Here is an 18,647-nt window from a genome sequence, read left to right as displayed (position 1 = left end):
ACACTTAATGATGGTTGTAATTATTTTCCCATTGAAGACAATAGGTTGTTTTTCTCAGAAACTCCAAGGTTTCCCGGAAAGACCCAGAGGTGGGGTGGGTTGGGGGGGGGGGGTGAGACAGGGTAAGGATTATAGGGGGTCTGTGTCATAAACATTTACAGAAGCCAATGGACTCCTGCTTTTTTTCTTTTTTAATATTTATCATTTTGGAACTTTTTTTTTTCGCCTTTGGAAGCAGTAGGGCTTCGGGCTATAAATTGGTGCGGCCAAGGCGTGAAGTGGGTGAAAAAGTTCTCTAAAAGCTGTGGACTAAAAACCGTGTATGTTTTAAATTAATCTGTGCGCTAAAAAGAGAAGGGGTGTACCCGGTAAAGATTTACAAATCAGCGTTTTTCAAAATCAAACCATAGCGTTCTCTCCATGATTACAAAAAGATTTTACAAAAAAAAAGAAAAAAGAATTTACAGTATCAGAGACTCCAGGAATGTTCCGGAGAACATAACCGTCAGTTTGCAAAGTTTTTGTTTCTTCCTTTTCCTCGTTCCCAATCCCTTCTTGTATGAATGAGAGATTGCAAAACGATCGCCTCAGTCCTCAACTTCCAGTTTCTGTTGTTCGCATTACAGCGTTGTTGTTCATGTTTAGATGTATTTGGGTCGTGTTAAATATTTGTATCGGTGATAAGACAATATTTGTGAATCGAGCTTACGTATTGGCCGGGGTCAGATTTCCAGCTCGTGCATGAAATTACCGATGTTATGTAAAAATACGGACATGTGACCACAATCATCTGGAAATGGCGGACGAGGAAACAGATCTTGCAAATGGAGAGGGTTCATCCACCAATGAGCAGTCCAGTCTGCTTCCTGAGGAAACATCAAGTGTTGGCAAAGTCGTCTCATCGCCTATTCCCGGATTTCCACCTTTTTTCCAATTCGCAAAACTGCAAACCGAAGCAAGTGGATGGAATTCTGATGTGACAACAGCAACTGAGTTCACGAGGTGCAGTGATGCAATGACAGACACAGCATCATTCGTGGATAACGCAGGGGTCAGCCACGATAACGCAGTTGATTCGTCACTGTCAGGTAGTGCTGCAGCTGAATCAACGCCTGTCGATGGAGTTGACGTGATTGAAAATATGGAAAAACGCGAAAATGTACTCGAGCAGGAAGATGGCGAGGTGGACCACGAGGGTCTAGACAAAGAAGATGAGGATGGCGCAATAAACGATGAGCCAGACGAAGAAGAGGCAGAATCGGATCCTTATTTTTACACTAAGCGAGATGAATTTACCTCCGAGATTTATAAGATAGAACTTCAAAATCTTCCCAAAAAATGTGGTTATAAGGTAAGTTACTTTCTTATCTCTTACCTATCAACCTGATTAAGGTCTCTTAAGCATGCAAATGATAACGAACTGTCTAAGGCTTCAATCAGCATTTCATAGTTTGAAACCAGGTACAAGAAGGAGTTTCGTGTTGATCAAGCAACATGGATTAAACGTAACGTTGAATTAAAGGAATAATAATATAGGGAAAAGGTTTATGACCAAGAAAGTTAATCTTCCTTACGATAGAATGCAGCGTGGGATATGAAATCTTTTGTTTTGTTTTTTTTTTTGGTTGTTGTTGTTTTTTTGTGGTTGTTGTTGTTGTTTTTTTGCCTGCAAGTGTACAGTTGAGTAATGTAACTAAGTAACGTAACCACAGGCTAACCATCCAGTCTTAACACCCTAGCATATCCTAAGGGTATGAATTCTGCCCTTACTGTTCTAGAACAAAGTGTTAGTCCCGACGGCAATCTATTGTTTTCACTATTGACTCCTAGTTAATATGCACACTTAAGTATGGGGCTGTCTAGAAATCATTCTTATCCTTAAGTGTTATTGTGAAAATTTCATTGTGAGACAATAGAGCTCCTTACACTGAATATTCCTCTATGTAAAAAGGTTTTGTATTAGTACATGATCTTGTGAGATTTTTCAAACAAATTTAAGGTTTAGGAGTTTTGTGCTTAAATTGATGCAGCTTTCTCAAGGTAAGAACAATCTTTACTTATTTTAAGACAAAAAGATAAGTCCTTATCCTCTGACTGTTTCTATGAAATTTTTTAGGATAAGTTTTGCCACCTACTAAAATGCCTTTTGAAAACCCTGCATTTTCCAGAGAAGACGGTGAAATACATTGGTTTCTGACTTATTTTAACAACCCTGGACTGATCCAACACATAGACTTCCTCAGCTTGTCTGTTTTGTTTACCCATTTCAGGTATCAAGGAAATTCCCAGTGTTATCTTTTGTAACTTGCGCAAACATATGCAGGTGAATAAGAGGAAATTTAAAAGGAACAGTTCTCTAAAGTATTATCACATGACTTGAAATGGGTAAAAAAAACCATACAAGCTATAGAGGTTTATAGATTTTCAGTTTTTTTAATCAAACAAACCTGTGCTGTGGTATTAAAAAAATATCCAAGTATTTCCAAATTGTGGATGAGTCATTTCCAAGATATTTGCTCATCTTGCAATCAGTTTCTGATCAGTTGACACTGTAACCAGCAAAGAAATAACCTTTACCTGTTGAGCTCAAAACAGAGCTTGGAAACTATGCTGCGATTCAGATCATACTTCAGCTTTTCATATATGTGTTGACAAAAGAAACCAACTTTCTCAATCCTTTTAATTATTCAAACACAGTGATAAGAACAGTATGAAATTTAATACAGCAGCTGCCCATTTCAACCATCCAGCTTCAACCTGTCTGTAAAAGATTCAGAAGTTTATTTTTGATTTATAACTGATTACTTTATACTGTTTTTGTGTCACTCTTGTATTCCCCAGCAATTCAAGAAGATGATTGCAAACAGACTCAATGTAAGACCAGTAAAAGTGAAACTACCCCCAGGAGCAAATCACGCCTACGTCACCTTCAGGTACAGTGCATGGCAGCTGCTTAATACTTGAAATTGTAAGATATGTTGCTGCTTGGAAATATGTACATGAAAGGCATATAAATTTAGGCACAAGTGCTTAAATATTTAACCTTAATGCATATGAACTGAGCATATATGCTCATAAGCATGTATGTGACTGTGAGCTACATGTAGAAGTGTTTGTTTCAATCACCCCTCAAGCCAGTCTTCCCAAAACAGTCGAGCCTTGATTATCCAGACTTGTCGGGACCTTGGTAAATAGTCTGATTAATCGAAAATATGAATATTCATGAGATAGAAATGTAAACAAAAGGTATACAGCAAAGAGAACATCATTTTTTAGTTGTGAAATCTACACAGCCTGTATGTATTTACAAATAAAAACTTTCAGTTCAGGTATTTACAAAGGTCTAAAATGTTCAAGCATGTTTGTTTGCTTCAAAGACTTATAGCTTGATCGCATTACAAAGTCCATCATTCATCTTAGCTGCATTAACTGCAAAAGGTCAATATCATTCTGTGATTCCATCCATGACAAGCATTTTTTGAAACATTGCACAGCCTCTTCAGTCAATACTGGTTTCTCGTCCTCACCTTCGCCTTCCTCATCGCTACATACACTTTGGCTTTCCGTCAAATCTCTGACAACAGTGGCTAAAATCTCATCATCAGACATTTGTGGTGAAGTCAGGAGCTCATTTTCCAGATTAAGCCAGTCTTCCACATCGCAAGCATTAGGCATTTCCTCATTGTCAAGTTGCTGTACATGTTCCAACATTTTGACCATGGACTCAGAGATATTATCCTCTCTGAATTTGGGCTGTGAAGTTGACTCACTGTTGTCTTGTCACACTTTCGAATTTTTAAAAGCGCACAGGATAATACACTGTTTCAACAGTCTTTTGAAAGGATTATTGGGCTTTTTGCGACCTTGAGTTTTCAAGATCACAACTAATTAATATTCATGAAAAAATTGGGACCACAGAAAAAAGCCCAGATAATCAAATAGTCCGGATAATCGAGGTCCAGATAATCGAGGTTCGACTGTACACTGTTACATACATATGCGACTTTGTACTAGGTATATACAATCATTGAACAATATGCTTTTAAAATTTGTATTTGCAGTTAACAAACATCTAATTGGTATGATACTTTTGAAAACATTTCTTGTGTTGTTTAAATTGTACGGGATGTGCAAACCCCTACTTAAACCTAATGCATGATAAAGCGAAGACATGCCCAATTAAAATTAATATAATTTAAGTAGTACACGATCAAATTTTCTTACATTTACTTTTCATATTCCTCTTAGGAATGAAGAGGAAAGGAGGGTAAGTTGAATCAGAATTTCTTTGAGATCAAAAAGGTAGAGACTATGGCAAATTAAACAATTGGTTCATATGTCAGCATGCGTTTATTGAGATATGAAGCACATGGGAAGTTTGGAGAGCATGAAAGATGCGTAAGAGTTGCGCAAGGCATAGCCGAGAGCAACTCTAGCTTCTTGAGTTCTCTCCAAACTTCCCATGTGCTTAATATCTTGATGAACACACAGATGATGTATAAAACAATTGTTTTATAACATTTTCAACTTGATGGGAAATTTTTTTTTTCGAGGGATTTGTTTGCTGACGTCATGAGCGTGCACAATAGGAATATGAAGCACGCTCACGCAATTGAATTTGATTAGACAAATTTACTAGCTATGTTATAATACAGGTTAGGGCATGGGTAGTTGTTTCCAAAAATTTTTTTATATTCATCACTTCTTTGTAAGATGAATAAATAACCACTTGAGTTAAGAAATGGTGCCTTATTGTATCAAAGTACTTAGTTGATTGAGGATCCTCAATTCTAAGGTTCAGATCCATACCAAGGTATCATGGCTCTATTGCATTGCTGAGACCAATAGATAGTTATAAAAAACAATTTTTTTACTGTGTTATGAAGAAAATATTTACTCTTGCTTGATCACAGCTGGCCATCAGATCATTATCAGGACACAAGTGGAAGGGGAGAGTGCTTTCTGCTAAGGTATTAGACAGTAATATTGTTGCCCTGACATGCTGCATCTATTATGCTCAAAAAAACTAAACAAATCCTTATAACTGCAAGCTTCCCACAGCTGAATGTATTAAGGCCAGTGACTGAGTGTCGTTTCTGTTTAATTTCAAGGCTCCAAGCTAATTTTTATCAGAATTGCTGCTTAGCTTTAAAAAAAAAAGGAATTAAAAGGAATTAAAAGGAATCTTGGCACAATAATGCTTGACATATTGTACAGCTTACTACATTACATATCTTTGGAATGATTATCTGGGCCTGGAATCAAAATAATGCAATAACAAATTTGCTTTTCCTGTAGGCATTTTGGCCAGTAAGACTAGAAAAAGGTTTGCTTGATTAAAGGCTCTAATAGTGTGTATGTTGATAAATCATAATTATTTTTTTAGCCAGCCCAGCCACTTCCTGATCCTCTAGCTCTGCAGCGAGCAGAAGGATTGGCAAGAAAAAGGATGATTCAGGGTAAGAACTAGACAAATGCTACTTCTCTTCTTTTTCTCTGCTTGTGGCATACTACTGAAGTCTAAGCTTATTCCTTTAGCCCCCTAATACAGAATTGCATGTTTAGTTTGCTCTAAGTTTGGATGAACATATTTTGTTTTGAAATTTTTAGTTATTGGTTTTGCATAATAGTTGGTCATAATACTTGATTAACATGAATTTAGGCTTGGAATAAGTTTCTGGCTTCAAACCAGACACTATCAAACTACTGTATTGTGAAAATTTCTTCCAACTCTTGACCTTTACCAAGAAATGTTTTTTTGGTAGTAATTAAATTTTGATTCAGTAGCTAAAAGAAGTCCTTTCTCCCAAGGCAAGTTACATTTTGTGTAATGTTTGTTTCTTCAAAATGCTTTAGATGCAGCACGTTCAAACGTAGATGCCAAGAGAATAAAAGTTGATGAAGATGAAGGAGAAGAGCTAGCCATTTCTGTCAGGTGAGAATCAAAGTTTTCTTTATCTACCTCATGCTTGGTTAACCCATTAACTCCCAGAAGTGATTTCCTCATAACTTATCCCTGTAATATCTGTACATTATCCAGCCAAAAGGTAATGAGAATACTCAGACTTCTCAGAAAGATTAGTTGTTATCTTGATCTAACACCAAATTCTCATAACTTATTTAAAAGAAAATGTGTACCAGTTATAGGGGAGAATTAACAATCAGATCTTGGGAGTTAAAGAGTAAAGAAAGAGGGGAAGGAGATACAGTCATTTTGAAATGAAAACACCATCTGTTCTGCAGAAAGAAAGTATTGCTGGCTAACAGGTTTTAGCCAAGTCACGTGTTAGACATTTTACCTAAATAAGCATCAAGCTTCCAGATGTGTTGGGTATTCTGGACCAGTGAATATTTATATTTTGATTCTTTTATGTGGTACTTGTATGAGTTAATGTAGTAGATCATGGATTTTGTGAACTTTTGAAGTAAACAGCTGCCAGGTAGGCAGGTAATAGAAGTTCAACTTTCACTGTATGGCTATTAAATTCAGTGAAAGTAATCAGCAATTTTGATTGACATGTATGGCAAATTTTGTTGGCTGTGGGCTGTTACTGAAACTATTGGTGTATTGTAAAGATTACTCCCCATAGAGGTCATCATCTCAGCAATTTTTAAAATCGGTTTGGCTAGCACATATCAACAACAGTCCTGTCTTTGTTATCCAGGTTAAACCATGTTGTGACTCCTTTGTGGGATCAGCCATACAGCAAGCAAATGGAAGTAAGTACAACTTATAACTGCTCAAGGTGAATTTATCTGTCTACTCTGACACGTCCAAGACTGTCTTGACATTGGCAAGTGTTCCCCAAATTGTTTATTATGGTGTTATACCACTCATGAAGTATTTTTCCACAATCATTTGACAACTTTTATTTTTAAAATTGTAACTAGTGAATGTGCAGCTGGGAATCCTTCTGTATTTGAGTGCCAGACTGCTAGCATCTTGAATTTGCTAATGGTACTTTGAGTGCGATGCTCAATGAGTTTCTAGAAATTTTGGAAAAGTATCTGATAAGTCTCTTAGCCAAGATGAAACACTGCGTTATACCAGCCACTAAGTATTTTTTCACAAGTATGATGTTGTTGATGGACAAATGTGATAAGTTTTACTTCTACAAGTCCCCTTTTTTTAGCTCTCAATGCTTTAATATCGGTGTGCATATTCTCCTCTCTGTTCTACCTACATTTTCTATGGTTCTGATAAGGAAAATTTGTGTAGCAATCACGAGGCACTTTTGTTGGTGATCATTTTCCTTAATTCTCGTGACTCATACATTTGATTTAGCAGTGATACTGTAAGGAGAAATTAGATGCTAGTCACTCTGTGGAGTTAAAGGGTTAAACCTGACATACCAGTTTATAAACTAGGATGGAATTTGTAACATAATATATTTACCTTGACACAGGAATTTTCCTCTAGTTAAAAAACTCCAGAATTTTTCCTAATCCTGTGCATACAAAGAAAACCAGCTTGTCTTTGTACACTTTGACAGTTCCACTCTATTTGTTTGTTTGCAGACTAAGAGGAGTAACATGCTGGAGATTTTGGGGAAACTCACTAGAAAGTTGAAAGCCATAATGGTGCTGAAGGTATATGAGGAAACTGTCATTAGAATTTATGTTGTCATGTGAAACTTTTTGTGGCAAGAATACTGATCATTGTTCTCCTCATCTGTACAGAACAACTGGGTGGAACAAGAAAGGTAAGCATACATCTTGCATTGAGTTTTTTTGTTTCGTTTTCTCCTAGAAACACATTTCTAGCCCATCATCCTCAAATAAGGGCTTCCTCTCAAAAAAGTGCTCCTTTGGAATATGTGCCCCTCCTATGAGGCAAAACATGAAACCGCCCCCCCCCCCCTCTTCCCCCCCCCAAGTAAGCCAACTCCATAGTAACCATGCTGTGATGCTATTAGCACTTTAGGATCAGCCTTGTAACATGATATGCTGTCTATGCTGTTGGTTGTGTACAGATGTTATGTTAAAATAAGCTGTCATATCTCGCTGTTATTTGGAAGAAACTTAAAGAGCACTGCTCAATAAGTGCCCCTCTCCTAAAAACTTTACTCACACAATGCCTCTTCACCCATGAGCGTAGATGTGTACTGGAAAATTGTCAGGGAAGCTTGATGAAATGCAAGGCAGGGTGACCTTAGCATCCCACCCAGAGGAGAGTAGTCATACTCCTAGTTGCTTCATGCTAAAGAAACTGGGACAAGCCCCAACTAGATGGGCCAATTGGCTTAAATACAGACTTGACCTCAATTAAGAAGGAGTACCCCAGATGCTAACTTAAGGAATGGCTGTATATTTGTGATTGCATTTATAAACCAATTCAGGCTGCTTAATAATTATTTAGAGCAAACTTTTGAGTCCAATGCTCCATTATCAGTTTAATTGCTGTTTTTATATTTCTGTAGTGCTAAAAGAAATGGAATTTGTTGTGAGCTTCTGGACTGTGTTGAATCAGTAAGTAACAATGATACTGATTTAATTGCTCTTTTTTATTTTTTATAAATTTTGCTTGTAAATTGAAATGAGTCGGTAATCAGAAAGTCTAATATTTGAGTGACTCTGATTTTTATTTTCACAAGAAATGTGTCATTCTGCCATATTTTGTTTTTCCTGTTCTATTGAAGTATTTTCTTGATAGACAGTTCATGATTAATATTTATGAAAGAAATCTAGGAGTACTTATTTCTTGTAACAGAAAAAGAGAAAAAGGTTGTCTCTACTGAAAAACAGAAACAAAATTTTGGCATGAAAGGGACAAGCAGTGTTGGTAACATTGTAGTAGGTTGATCACAAGCTGTGATCCCAATGTTGTCATGGTTACTAGGTGGGTTTCTGAGGCCCTTTAAGAGAGTCGGGCGGCAATGTGATGGGCAGACAATACATGAAGTCAGACCTCATCCCATCCATTAATTTTGCCTTTGAAACATTTCAGCCTGTTCTCGATGGGTATCGAAATAAGTGTGAGTTCACTATAGCTGAAGGTCCTGATGGAGGTAGGATACTGTTGGCATGGTTTATGAGTACATGCACATTCAGAAATTAACTCCAAATAGAAGGCCCCGAATCTGACCCTTGGACATACAAGCTGCTTGAAATAAAGTGGCTGCCTCTCCACATCAGCCTTCTCTGCAGAAAGTTACAGCTACTTCATTACGAAGCTGCTCAGCTCCATACTTATCTCTCTTGATAACCCTTTCACTCCCAGGAGTGACCAAAAATGAATTTCCCTTCATTTCTTCAACCCATGTACAAGCAAGACAACAAGGAGAAGGGAAAATTGGTTGGTTACTCACCAAATTCTTAGAGCTGAAATTGAAAGAAATGTAAACTGTACTCTAACGCATTTCAGGAAAGTGATTTTAGACCTTGGGAGTGAAAGGGGGGAAAAGGGTGGTACCTTCCCAACATCGGCCACCTCTACACTGGCCAGTCATCGCTCATCAGTACCTCAGCAGTGTGGCTATTGTTGAGAGGTTCAACTGTTATTTGTACCACCCCGTTTGGTTTTGCCCTGTGGAAATATTCTGAAATTTTTCTATTGATACAAACAATCACATGGCTGAACATCATCTTGTTAAACTCCACACAATTTACAGGTATTCTTATTGATGGTTATGCAACTTACAGCAGTAACTATCAATACAAGGAGCTGCTTTACTAATATAAAAGAAATTCCTCTCAACAGGTGTCAAGAACTTTTTGCACCCAACACATGAATTACCCTTTTCACAGCAGCATTAACATAACCAAAATACTAAACATAACTGATGAATGCAATTTGAGTCTAATAGCTATTCAAATAACAACCAAAAGTACAAGTCAGTTTCCACTAAGCAAATTTATAACAGTTTACTGCACTGCAAAATTTACTCTAACTTGACACTGATGATGTCTTCTGTTTGGGTTTTCAAATCATCAGTAAATACCTTCGCCTGAGGATCACACCACATTGTCAACCTCAGGAAAAAAAATTTTAATTTTTTTTTCTTTTTTACATGAGGTTATGACCATTGAACTGCTGACCAGAGGTCCCCTTGTATGTCTGAGGGTTAAAACAAAAGTTACATTTATGTTGATGTTATTTAATTTGTTTCCAATGCAGAGAAATTTGTAAATTTTAATCTATTTCCAGACTGATATGTCTTTTTTAGGTGACATAGTTTAGTCTGTGCTCAAAATTTGTATGGCCTCAACACTTTTTATGTTTGTTTTGTACCTTTCTAAGAATGAAAATGAATTCCCAGAGGCAAACTGCGAACAGTCCACCACAGAATAAATAATTCTTTGATCCCCTCACAAATGAGTTTTTGATCATTTACCATCTAGCAGAAGTTCATTCAAGTGTCAAATTGGAGAGGTATTGCGAAGGTGAAAAATTAAGTACTAGTATTAATATTGTTATTTAAGTTATCATAGCATAACATTTTTAAAAACATTTTCCCTTGTGCAGCTAAAACAGTTGGATTCCGCCTTGGTTCGTATAAAGGTAAGACCCTTGATTGGTAAATTTTCATCTGCATGAAGTATACCTTGGTGAAATTAATAGGGTAATTTTAGTATTATCAACGGAGTTGATTATGTAAATTGGCCATTATAAAGATTTTCTAAGCTGACATTTCGAGCATTAGTCCTTGGTCAGAGCAAATTGAGGAATTGTGGGTTGTGTGTGTTTTTTTATGCAGAAAATGGAGCGATGCTATTGGTGGAAATATGGTGACGAGACTACAAGAATAAATTAGTTGAATGAAAAGCACTTGTTGATACCAAAGATAAATTTTGTTCTAGAGTTTTGCAGCTTTGCAGCTTTGCAGCTATGCAAACTGCCTAGATGTAGGGAAACGCTGATTTAAGTGTCTAGCAACTGGTTTGGATGCATCCTTGTCATTTCTTTCTATGTCATGAAGATGTTCTTGGTGAAATTATGAGACACTGGTTAAAATTGGTGAAGAGAATTCCATGTTTCAGTTTGGCACATCAAACTAGAAAATGCATAGCTGTGTATCCCTTATATTCATTTACTTGATCAATTTTTTTTGGTTCTTTCCTAGAGGGTTATAGTGGAGTTGTAGAGCCATCTGAATGTATTCATATTTCAGATAAGGCCAAGGCCATTGCTAAGGTAAGATATTGCTTCTTTACTGATCTGACAATGTCTCAACTTACTATGATGTGACCAGTTTGTAATAGGGCCTTTGCTCTTTGCAGGCTTTTCAGACTTATGTACGGAAGTCGCCATTGCCAGTATATGATCTCTGTTTCCACACTGGGTAGGTTCTCCTATCTTTTTATTTGCTGTTTTTAGTTACTGGCAAAATGTGTTTGCTGGTGATTTGAGTGCATAATATTGACTATGTTTCTTTCTGACACCTGTTAAGATAAATCTGATATTTAACGATTATTTACTGAAGTGGAGGTAAATATCCAGCACCTTCACTAAAACAGTGGTGTATAACTGTTTCACTATGTAACACAGAAACTAAAAAATTGTTTATTTCTTTCAAAATACTGAAAAATAATCCAAAATTAAACTCTTGAGTGTGATTTTGTCTTTGTGCCTGTTTATAGGTTAATAATACAAGCTAATCATGTCTGAATTAGCCAATTAGTGTGTGCCAAAAACAAGATTTACTTGTGTAGTATATGCTAAAATTTGATCTTGGGAGATGCTGTGGCTTAGTGGTTGGTAAGGTGGACTCTAGATTTAAAGATCTGGGTTCAAGCTATGGCTACATCATTGTGTTGTTAGAGATAAGCCAACTAGCTGATACGCTAATTTCACTTTAGAACCTGTTAACCAAGTTTGAACGTAAAAAATATTTTCTTCCCTGTTTGGTGGATAGATATTGGCAAACATTGACAGTTCGAAGCACTATGTATGGTGACACCATGGCCGTGCTACAGTTCAGCCCTCAAAAAATGACTAAGGTATTGTATGCTATGCACATGTACTGAGCATATTGAGATATATTGGAAACTTTGAGAATGTACTATATATTGTGAGTTACAGCATGCAGGTGCTATCTTTTTATAGTTGATTGCTGGTATAGAAAAAAAGACTGTCTTGTGGATTAATTTGACTCATTTGATTGACTGCTTTTAATTACTGTAGGAAGAAATTGAAGCAGAAAAAGAGCAAATCAGTGAATATTTCAAAACAGGAGAAGGGAAAGATGTAACACTTACATCACTCTATCTTCAAATAAATCACACGAGGTAAGATTATTCAGTGCTTTCAAGTTAAAAAAAACTATGTTGGAGACATGATAGTCTACAGTTGCAGCAACATTTCAACTACATTGTCTCTCCAGAAATAATTTAGTTCAAGTGTTTGAAGCCAAACTCTTTCTTTCTGTACATTCAGCTTCCTCTACATACCACAGCCTCTGCCATGTTAATGTATCTTTTAAATTCTAATATGTGACTTTGTGGCCTTATGCTTAACCATTTTCACCCCAACGTCAGTATACATATTCTCCATACTGTTCTATATACATTTCCTATGGTACTGACAGGGAGAATTTGTTTAACAATCAGGAGCTTCTTGAGTTGGTGATCATTTCCTTTATTCTCATGACCTCAGTGTTTTTTTTAGGGGTGATAATGATTCGAGAAAATAGTTACTAATCACTCTTAGGGGTTAAAGGGTTAATGCACTGAGCTGTAAGTCAAGAGTTCCTACCTTAAGCCATGTCTGGGTCATTGTGTTGTTTTCTTGGGCAAGACACTTGTGTCTACCAGTGAGTCTGGCCTCCAAGGAGTATAAATGGGTACTAGCAAACTGTCAGGAAACCTGAAACAAAATACTAGGGGCAAATTGCAAGGTGCATCCCATCACTGGGGTAGAACTGTGGTATTAAATACTACAGTTCTGCCCCAGGATCTATGCTATGATGTATGCTATGATTAAAGGATCTATGCTATGGAATTTAGATAAAACTGCAGCATTGTGGGGCATACTTTAATCCATATTTACAAAAAAGTTTGTAACATTAATGTAACTTTGTTCCTTGTACAGGGCTGTAGGAGGAAATGCAGAGGCTCCTTTTGTTCATATCATGGGAGATGAGGTGAGTCCTGCAATGCAGTGTCAAACAACTCTCCCTTCTGATCTTCTCAATACAACTTCATCCATACATAATACTCTTTTTTGGTTTTGTATACCTTTGTTGACTTTTGCTCTAACTGAAGTGATTTGTTTAATTTTAAGCATATTTATGAAGAGCTTTGTGGATTGAAATTCAGAATATCTCCTGATTCCTTTTTTCAAGGTAAACAGCCATCATTAATTCAACGTAGTTTTCTCATAGTTTTTGCCTTGATTAACGATAAGCCTCTAATTTGTGGTATTTAGCAGCTTTCAACCAAAAATCACAGCAACTAATCAAAAAAAATATATATATCCCTCGGAACAAATTAGGACACTAGGTAAAAACAACCAAACTCTCTAAAGCACAGGAGAACACAGCCTAATAAGCCAGGATTGAATAAAGGAGTTAAAAATAACTTTTTAAAGAGACTGTGGTGCTACGTCGATGAGAGAGTATAACAGGGTCATTTAGCATTATCAACCGTAAAGAGTTTCAAAGCTCAAAATGTTTTGAACTCTTGCGGTGGCCAATTTACGTTATCAACGCTGTTGATAATACTAAATTTCCCTGTTAAGTCAAGATTGGTTTTTGGTTTTGAATCTGCCTATTGATTTAGACGAGGGCATCAGTTGTCTAGACTAAATACTGAGTAAAGTAGGGTCAAACGGGTGTTATCCCACACGGCTTTTGATGCAATCACTTTGATGTACCCGTTTGTTTTCTGCGCCCAGTGAACACCAAGGCAACTGAAAAGTTATTTGACTTGCTGAAAGAGTGGTGTGGTGACCACCTAGACGAAACAGTGGTACTTGGTGAGTAATAGGCATACCACTTTTAGAGTGCTTTTTCGATTGTGTATCTTAATACGAAAACCAAAGTAATTACAACAGCCAATCAGAGCAGAGCAAAATATCACAAGGATAGCAACAGTAAAAGGAAGCAAAGTATATGAAGCGCGGGAAAAGCGAGCAATCAAGTTGTCATCGGTTTTAGTTTTGAATCTGATTGGTTGAGAAAATGGTGCGAGTTTTGCTCAAGCCTGGGCATCCTGTAGAAAATTTGTTGAAGGGTGGGAAATGCACCAATGGTGTTCTTACATCAGTTCATAGAAGAACCAGCTGTGAGCAAGCTATGGTAGAACCCAATTGCATACAGAAAGAAACTGTGGTGCTGCGTCGGTGGGAGAGTATAACAGGGTAATTAAAACTCTTTATGGTGGCCAATTTACGTTATCAACTCAGTGCATAATACTAAATTTCCCTGTGGTAGAACCCAGCTGTTTTTAACATAAAAGGGAAAATAAAAATGACCGGAGGGAGTGATGCTTAGACTCAAGTGAGTTCGAGATGACCATGGTAAATTGCCTAAAACCTTGAGCAAAATCAGTGGTACTTTCGACACCACAGCTTAAGAATCTTCATTTTAATAATGGTATCTATGTTCTCTCTCCCAGACATATGTTGTGGCACTGGAGCCCTTGGTCTATGTCTGGCCCAGGTGGGTTAAGTATTTCTTGTTGATAACACATTCAGAACCCTTTTCATCGCAGCAGCCAGCCGGGACAAAGGTTTACGACATGACGAACCGGTGGGAACTCGAAATAAATGCATGGAAGTGGCATCTGATGGGTCGAGAGGGTGGCGCTGACTTCTAGACTAGTCTAAGGGCATAATAAATCTAACCCAACCCAAATGTATTTAAAACCCAATTCAAAATTGCTCCAATTTTTCCAAGGAAAACCAAACTGGGGATTTCTTCCTAGACGGAAAATTATTACGCCACACATGATAAATCAGCCTGCTGCGAATATTTGAAAACTGGAAAATTGTCTAATAACCAGCGATTCTTTTACAGAGCGTGAAGCGAGTGATAGGTGTTGAGATTATCGAAAATGCTGTGGAAGATGCCAAAGCTAATGCGGATTTAAACGGTGAGTTCGTACATGTTGCCTCTCTTCACAGTCTTGTTTTACTTTTGATGGATCGCCGGTCTCATACATACAGCTCTTTGCCATTCTTTTTAAATCGTCTCTGAAAAATAGCGACCGAAGGGCTATGTATGGTTGCCCGAGCCATGAGAAGCATACCGCAAATGTCTCATTAAAAACCCCAACCCCACCCCCTTGGCTTGGGCTTCTCGACGGGGGAAGGGGGGCTTCGCATTTAGAAAGTGGTGCCTGTCAGAGGCAGGGGTGGCGTGTTTAAACTCGGCCGCCCAGCTTTTGAGAAAACTATACACAATCTACATTTCGTTACATGAGAAACGCAATAGTTTTAAAAGAAATTGATACGGCTTTGAATACAAGGATATTTTGTTATTTCGGTATTGCTATTTGTCAAGCATTATTATCATATTTTTTTTTCTTGCCGTGCGTTTTTATTGTGGAGTCTTGTGATGGGGGAAGTGGAGACAAGGGTCCCGTACGGAAGAAGGTTTAATTCTTTAACTCCCAGATCAAATTTGTAATTCTCCTCACTGTCCACTATACAATTCTTTTAATGTTAGTTCAGAGAATTTAGCATTGGATCAACTAATTATCCTTAAATTGATATTTTTCTCTGTTCTCATCACTTATCTGGTTGATATTGATTCGATACTGTAAGGAGAAATTCTGTCTTGGTCACTCATGGGAGTTAAAGGGTTAACAGCAACTTGAAGCTCCAGACGGGGAGATTTAATGGAGAGGGCGACCCAATAAGGCCATGTACGATGATCCTGTTTAATACAAATTGAGTGTTTTTGATTGAAGCGGGCCGAAGTTTTGCTTAGAGAGAAGATTTGGCTTTCTTTAAAAGTCAGAAATTTATCACTGTATCTTGCACTTTAGGGGTTTCAAATGCTCAGTTTGTCTGTGGGAAAGCGGAAGACATCATTGTTGACGTGTTCAAGAACATGCCGAGAAAAACTAAGATCATCGGCATCATGGACCCACCCCGAGCTGGACTTCGTAAGTCACCGGAACACATCGTGTGGCGTAACTTGTACAGTTTATTGCCGTAAAATTTGCTCTATCGCAATGTGAAAATTTTTCGACTCAATTGAGTTACATGACTATGCCTGTAAGGAATATTCTAAGGGAGTAAGCGCATAAAGTAACCAGAAAAGGAAGCGCTAGAATTGTTAGGATATGTGATACCACTAGCTGTGCAATTTACAACGCTAGACGTTGCATCAGATGCTTATTTTATTTTCTTTATTATATAGTCCTTCTTATTACTTTTAGCCTTTCCTTTCTTTATGTGTCTGTCTTGAACCGACAGCTCTTTCTCTCTACCTTAGGGTGAAACAACCATGTCCTCTGAACTGAGTTATGTTCTGTCTTTTTGCTTTTTCTATTTCTGTAGACCAGTCAGTTATACACGCAATCAGGAAGAGTCGTCGGATGGACAAACTGATATACGTGTCATGTAACCCAAGCGCTGCTTTCGTGAACTTTCTCGAGTAAGTTTTCGACTTTCTGCCATACGTTTTACTTCTACTCTTCCCAACGAAGTTCAGAGGGAGGGGGGTTGAGGGTAACCCGTGATGGAACAGGGACTTGCAATATTGTTAGCAGCTTCTTACCTCAGAACTCGGATGTAAGCTTCGACGGCGATAGATTACGAGGCTTTTTACAATAGAGTATTTTTCAATTGAGTGTTGACAAACCGAGCCAAAGTAATTACAATTACCAATCAGAATACAGGGTAAAATCTTCAGCAGCCAATGAGAACTCATCGTAAAAAAACAGACAACCTGCTTAAAGCTTGGGAGAACACGAGTGACCGAGTTGGGACTGGTTCTAGTTAAAGATTTTGGCCCAAATTTCCTGGACCAATCACATAAGGAACTGAGGCGGGGTTATTTTCGATACTAAACTTTAACTGTTCTAATGACCATGGCCCAGTTGTTCAAAGGATGATTTGCACTAATCCAGGGTTACATTTTAATCCGGGTTTCTTTAATTCTTTGTTCAAAAGCCTTTTTTGGATGATTTTCACTATTCGTCATGCAATCATTAAATTGGAGACAAAAAGACATTTATACTGAATTTTCTTTTGAAGCCTTCAGAACTGAAATCAGATTTCACACCAACCCTTGGTTATCTTAATCCAGCTTTGGAACAACCCGGCCCATAACTATACTAATCTTGGTAATTCAGGCGACGAAGGAAAAATTTTTAAGTTGGGAAAAGCTTTTCTTTCGTTTACTTCTAGTTTTACACCTTTTCGGTCCTAGCCTTGCGTTTTTTTAACGACTCGCACTCAATCACGCAATCACTTTTGTCTTTTTTTTTCCTTTTATTTTCAGTCTATGTAGGCCAACCTCAAAGAGGATCAAAACAGCACCATTTCGCTTGGTTAAAGCCGTACCTGTGGATCTTTTTCCTCATACTAAACACTGTGAATTATTGCTGCTGTTTGAGAGAGACATGACCTCTGTGGATGCAGCAAAGTTTTACAAGTGGTACTACTAAACTGGTCATCAAGGTGTACTTACCTTCATCGATCAGGAAATAGTTAATATAACAAGTTTAGGTTTATGATTTCGAGTTTTTGAGTTTGAATAATTTGTTTCTTTTTCTGTTTAACGTTAATGAATAACCCACAGAAAACATAATACTCACCATATTAGTATTATTAGTGTGAAATTATTTAACATTGTGGTTTTCAAGGACCTAGTTTTGTTATGTTCTGTTAGCCTGAATAGACATTTTCTTTCTTTGAAACAACAGCATTACCGAGTTATGCTGAATTGTAAGTGAATTTATACAGCATGAATTGAAGATCAAAGGTGAAATTGTTTTTTCGAACCTCAAACTCGTAACTCATTGATCTAACATGTCTTACAGAGAAGATATTACATGGCTGTGCGTGGATACGAATTTAGTCCTCGAGTGTTCGATGGGATGATATCAACACGAGAAGATAAATTCGTATCCACTAGGTGACATTTTAATGTTCTGTTTACGTAAATATTGATCGCGAGTCAAGATCACATCAATTTTTAACCAAATTTTAATGGAACCAAATGCAAAAATCACCTGCACGTAAACTCAGCTCGTAGGAAAGCTATCTCAGCTTTCTACATAACCGTAAAACAAAATATAAATACCCAAAATTTATTCCTCTGAACTAAATAATATATAATTCTGACCTTAGAGGTAAACATTATTCGAAGAGAAAGGTTACGTGGTTGACTCTGACACAGAGTACGGCCATTAAAAAGAAAGAACATTTGATACTGAACTGGCTTCTGCTTGACTTAGTTTTTTCTTTAACGCGCTTAAAAAATCAATGCATCCAGAAGTTCAAGAAATGGAAATGGTTGTTAGAAGTAGTATTTAATGTAAAATCATCTTTGGATTGCAATATTTAACGTAGGTATAGACGTAAATTATTGTGAAAGTCAATGCGTCAGAATGTTGTATCTGCCGCATTTGAGAATAAGCAAGTCTACAGAGGATATAGATTCCCATTAAACTAAAGTTGTGATCTCTGAGAACAAAACGAAATGATATTTTTGCGAGCTGTCGCCCTTCCCACACTCCTTCTGTGTAGAAAA

The 18,647-nt window shown here is 37.3% G+C and overlaps 1 protein-coding gene across 1 annotated transcript; it reads left to right on the top strand.

Moving 5' to 3' along the window:
- Nucleotides 1-609: 609 nt before the first annotated feature.
- Nucleotides 610-18,577, top strand: LOC131773193 (tRNA (uracil-5-)-methyltransferase homolog A). Its single transcript, XM_059089181.2, has 24 exons — nt 610-1,351; nt 2,842-2,933; nt 4,249-4,267; nt 4,914-4,970; nt 5,387-5,459; nt 5,857-5,935; nt 6,666-6,720; nt 7,519-7,590; nt 7,681-7,703; nt 8,421-8,469; nt 8,948-9,008; nt 10,466-10,501; nt 11,064-11,134; nt 11,221-11,282; nt 11,856-11,940; nt 12,125-12,228; nt 13,031-13,082; nt 13,223-13,283; nt 13,835-13,915; nt 14,557-14,600; nt 14,958-15,033; nt 15,931-16,050; nt 16,448-16,544; nt 17,394-18,577. The coding sequence occupies exons 1-24, from the start codon at nt 797-799 to the stop codon at nt 17,557-17,559; spliced, it is 2,190 nt and encodes a 729-aa protein (XP_058945164.1). The 5' UTR covers nt 610-796; the 3' UTR covers nt 17,560-18,577.
- The last annotated feature ends 70 nt before the right edge of the window (nt 18,578-18,647 follow it).

This window comes from Pocillopora verrucosa, chromosome 2 (genome assembly GCF_036669915.1).
Source record: "Pocillopora verrucosa isolate sample1 chromosome 2, ASM3666991v2, whole genome shotgun sequence".
NCBI lineage: Eukaryota > Metazoa > Cnidaria > Anthozoa > Scleractinia > Pocilloporidae > Pocillopora > Pocillopora verrucosa.
The sequence above is the reverse complement of the archived record's forward strand: the minus strand, read 5'-3'. Positions and strand labels throughout refer to the sequence as shown.

Coding starts and splice junctions, on each gene's coding strand:
- LOC131773193 (XM_059089181.2), top strand. CDS start 797: ATGGCGGACGAGGAAACAGATCTTGCAAATGGAGAGGGTTCATCCACC. Junction 1,352..2,841: donor CCAAAAAATGTGGTTATAAG/GTAAGTTACTTT, acceptor TGTATTCCCCAG/CAATTCAAGAAGATGATTGC. Junction 8,470..8,947: donor TTCTGGACTGTGTTGAATCA/GTAAGTAACAAT, acceptor GAAACATTTCAG/CCTGTTCTCGATGGGTATCG.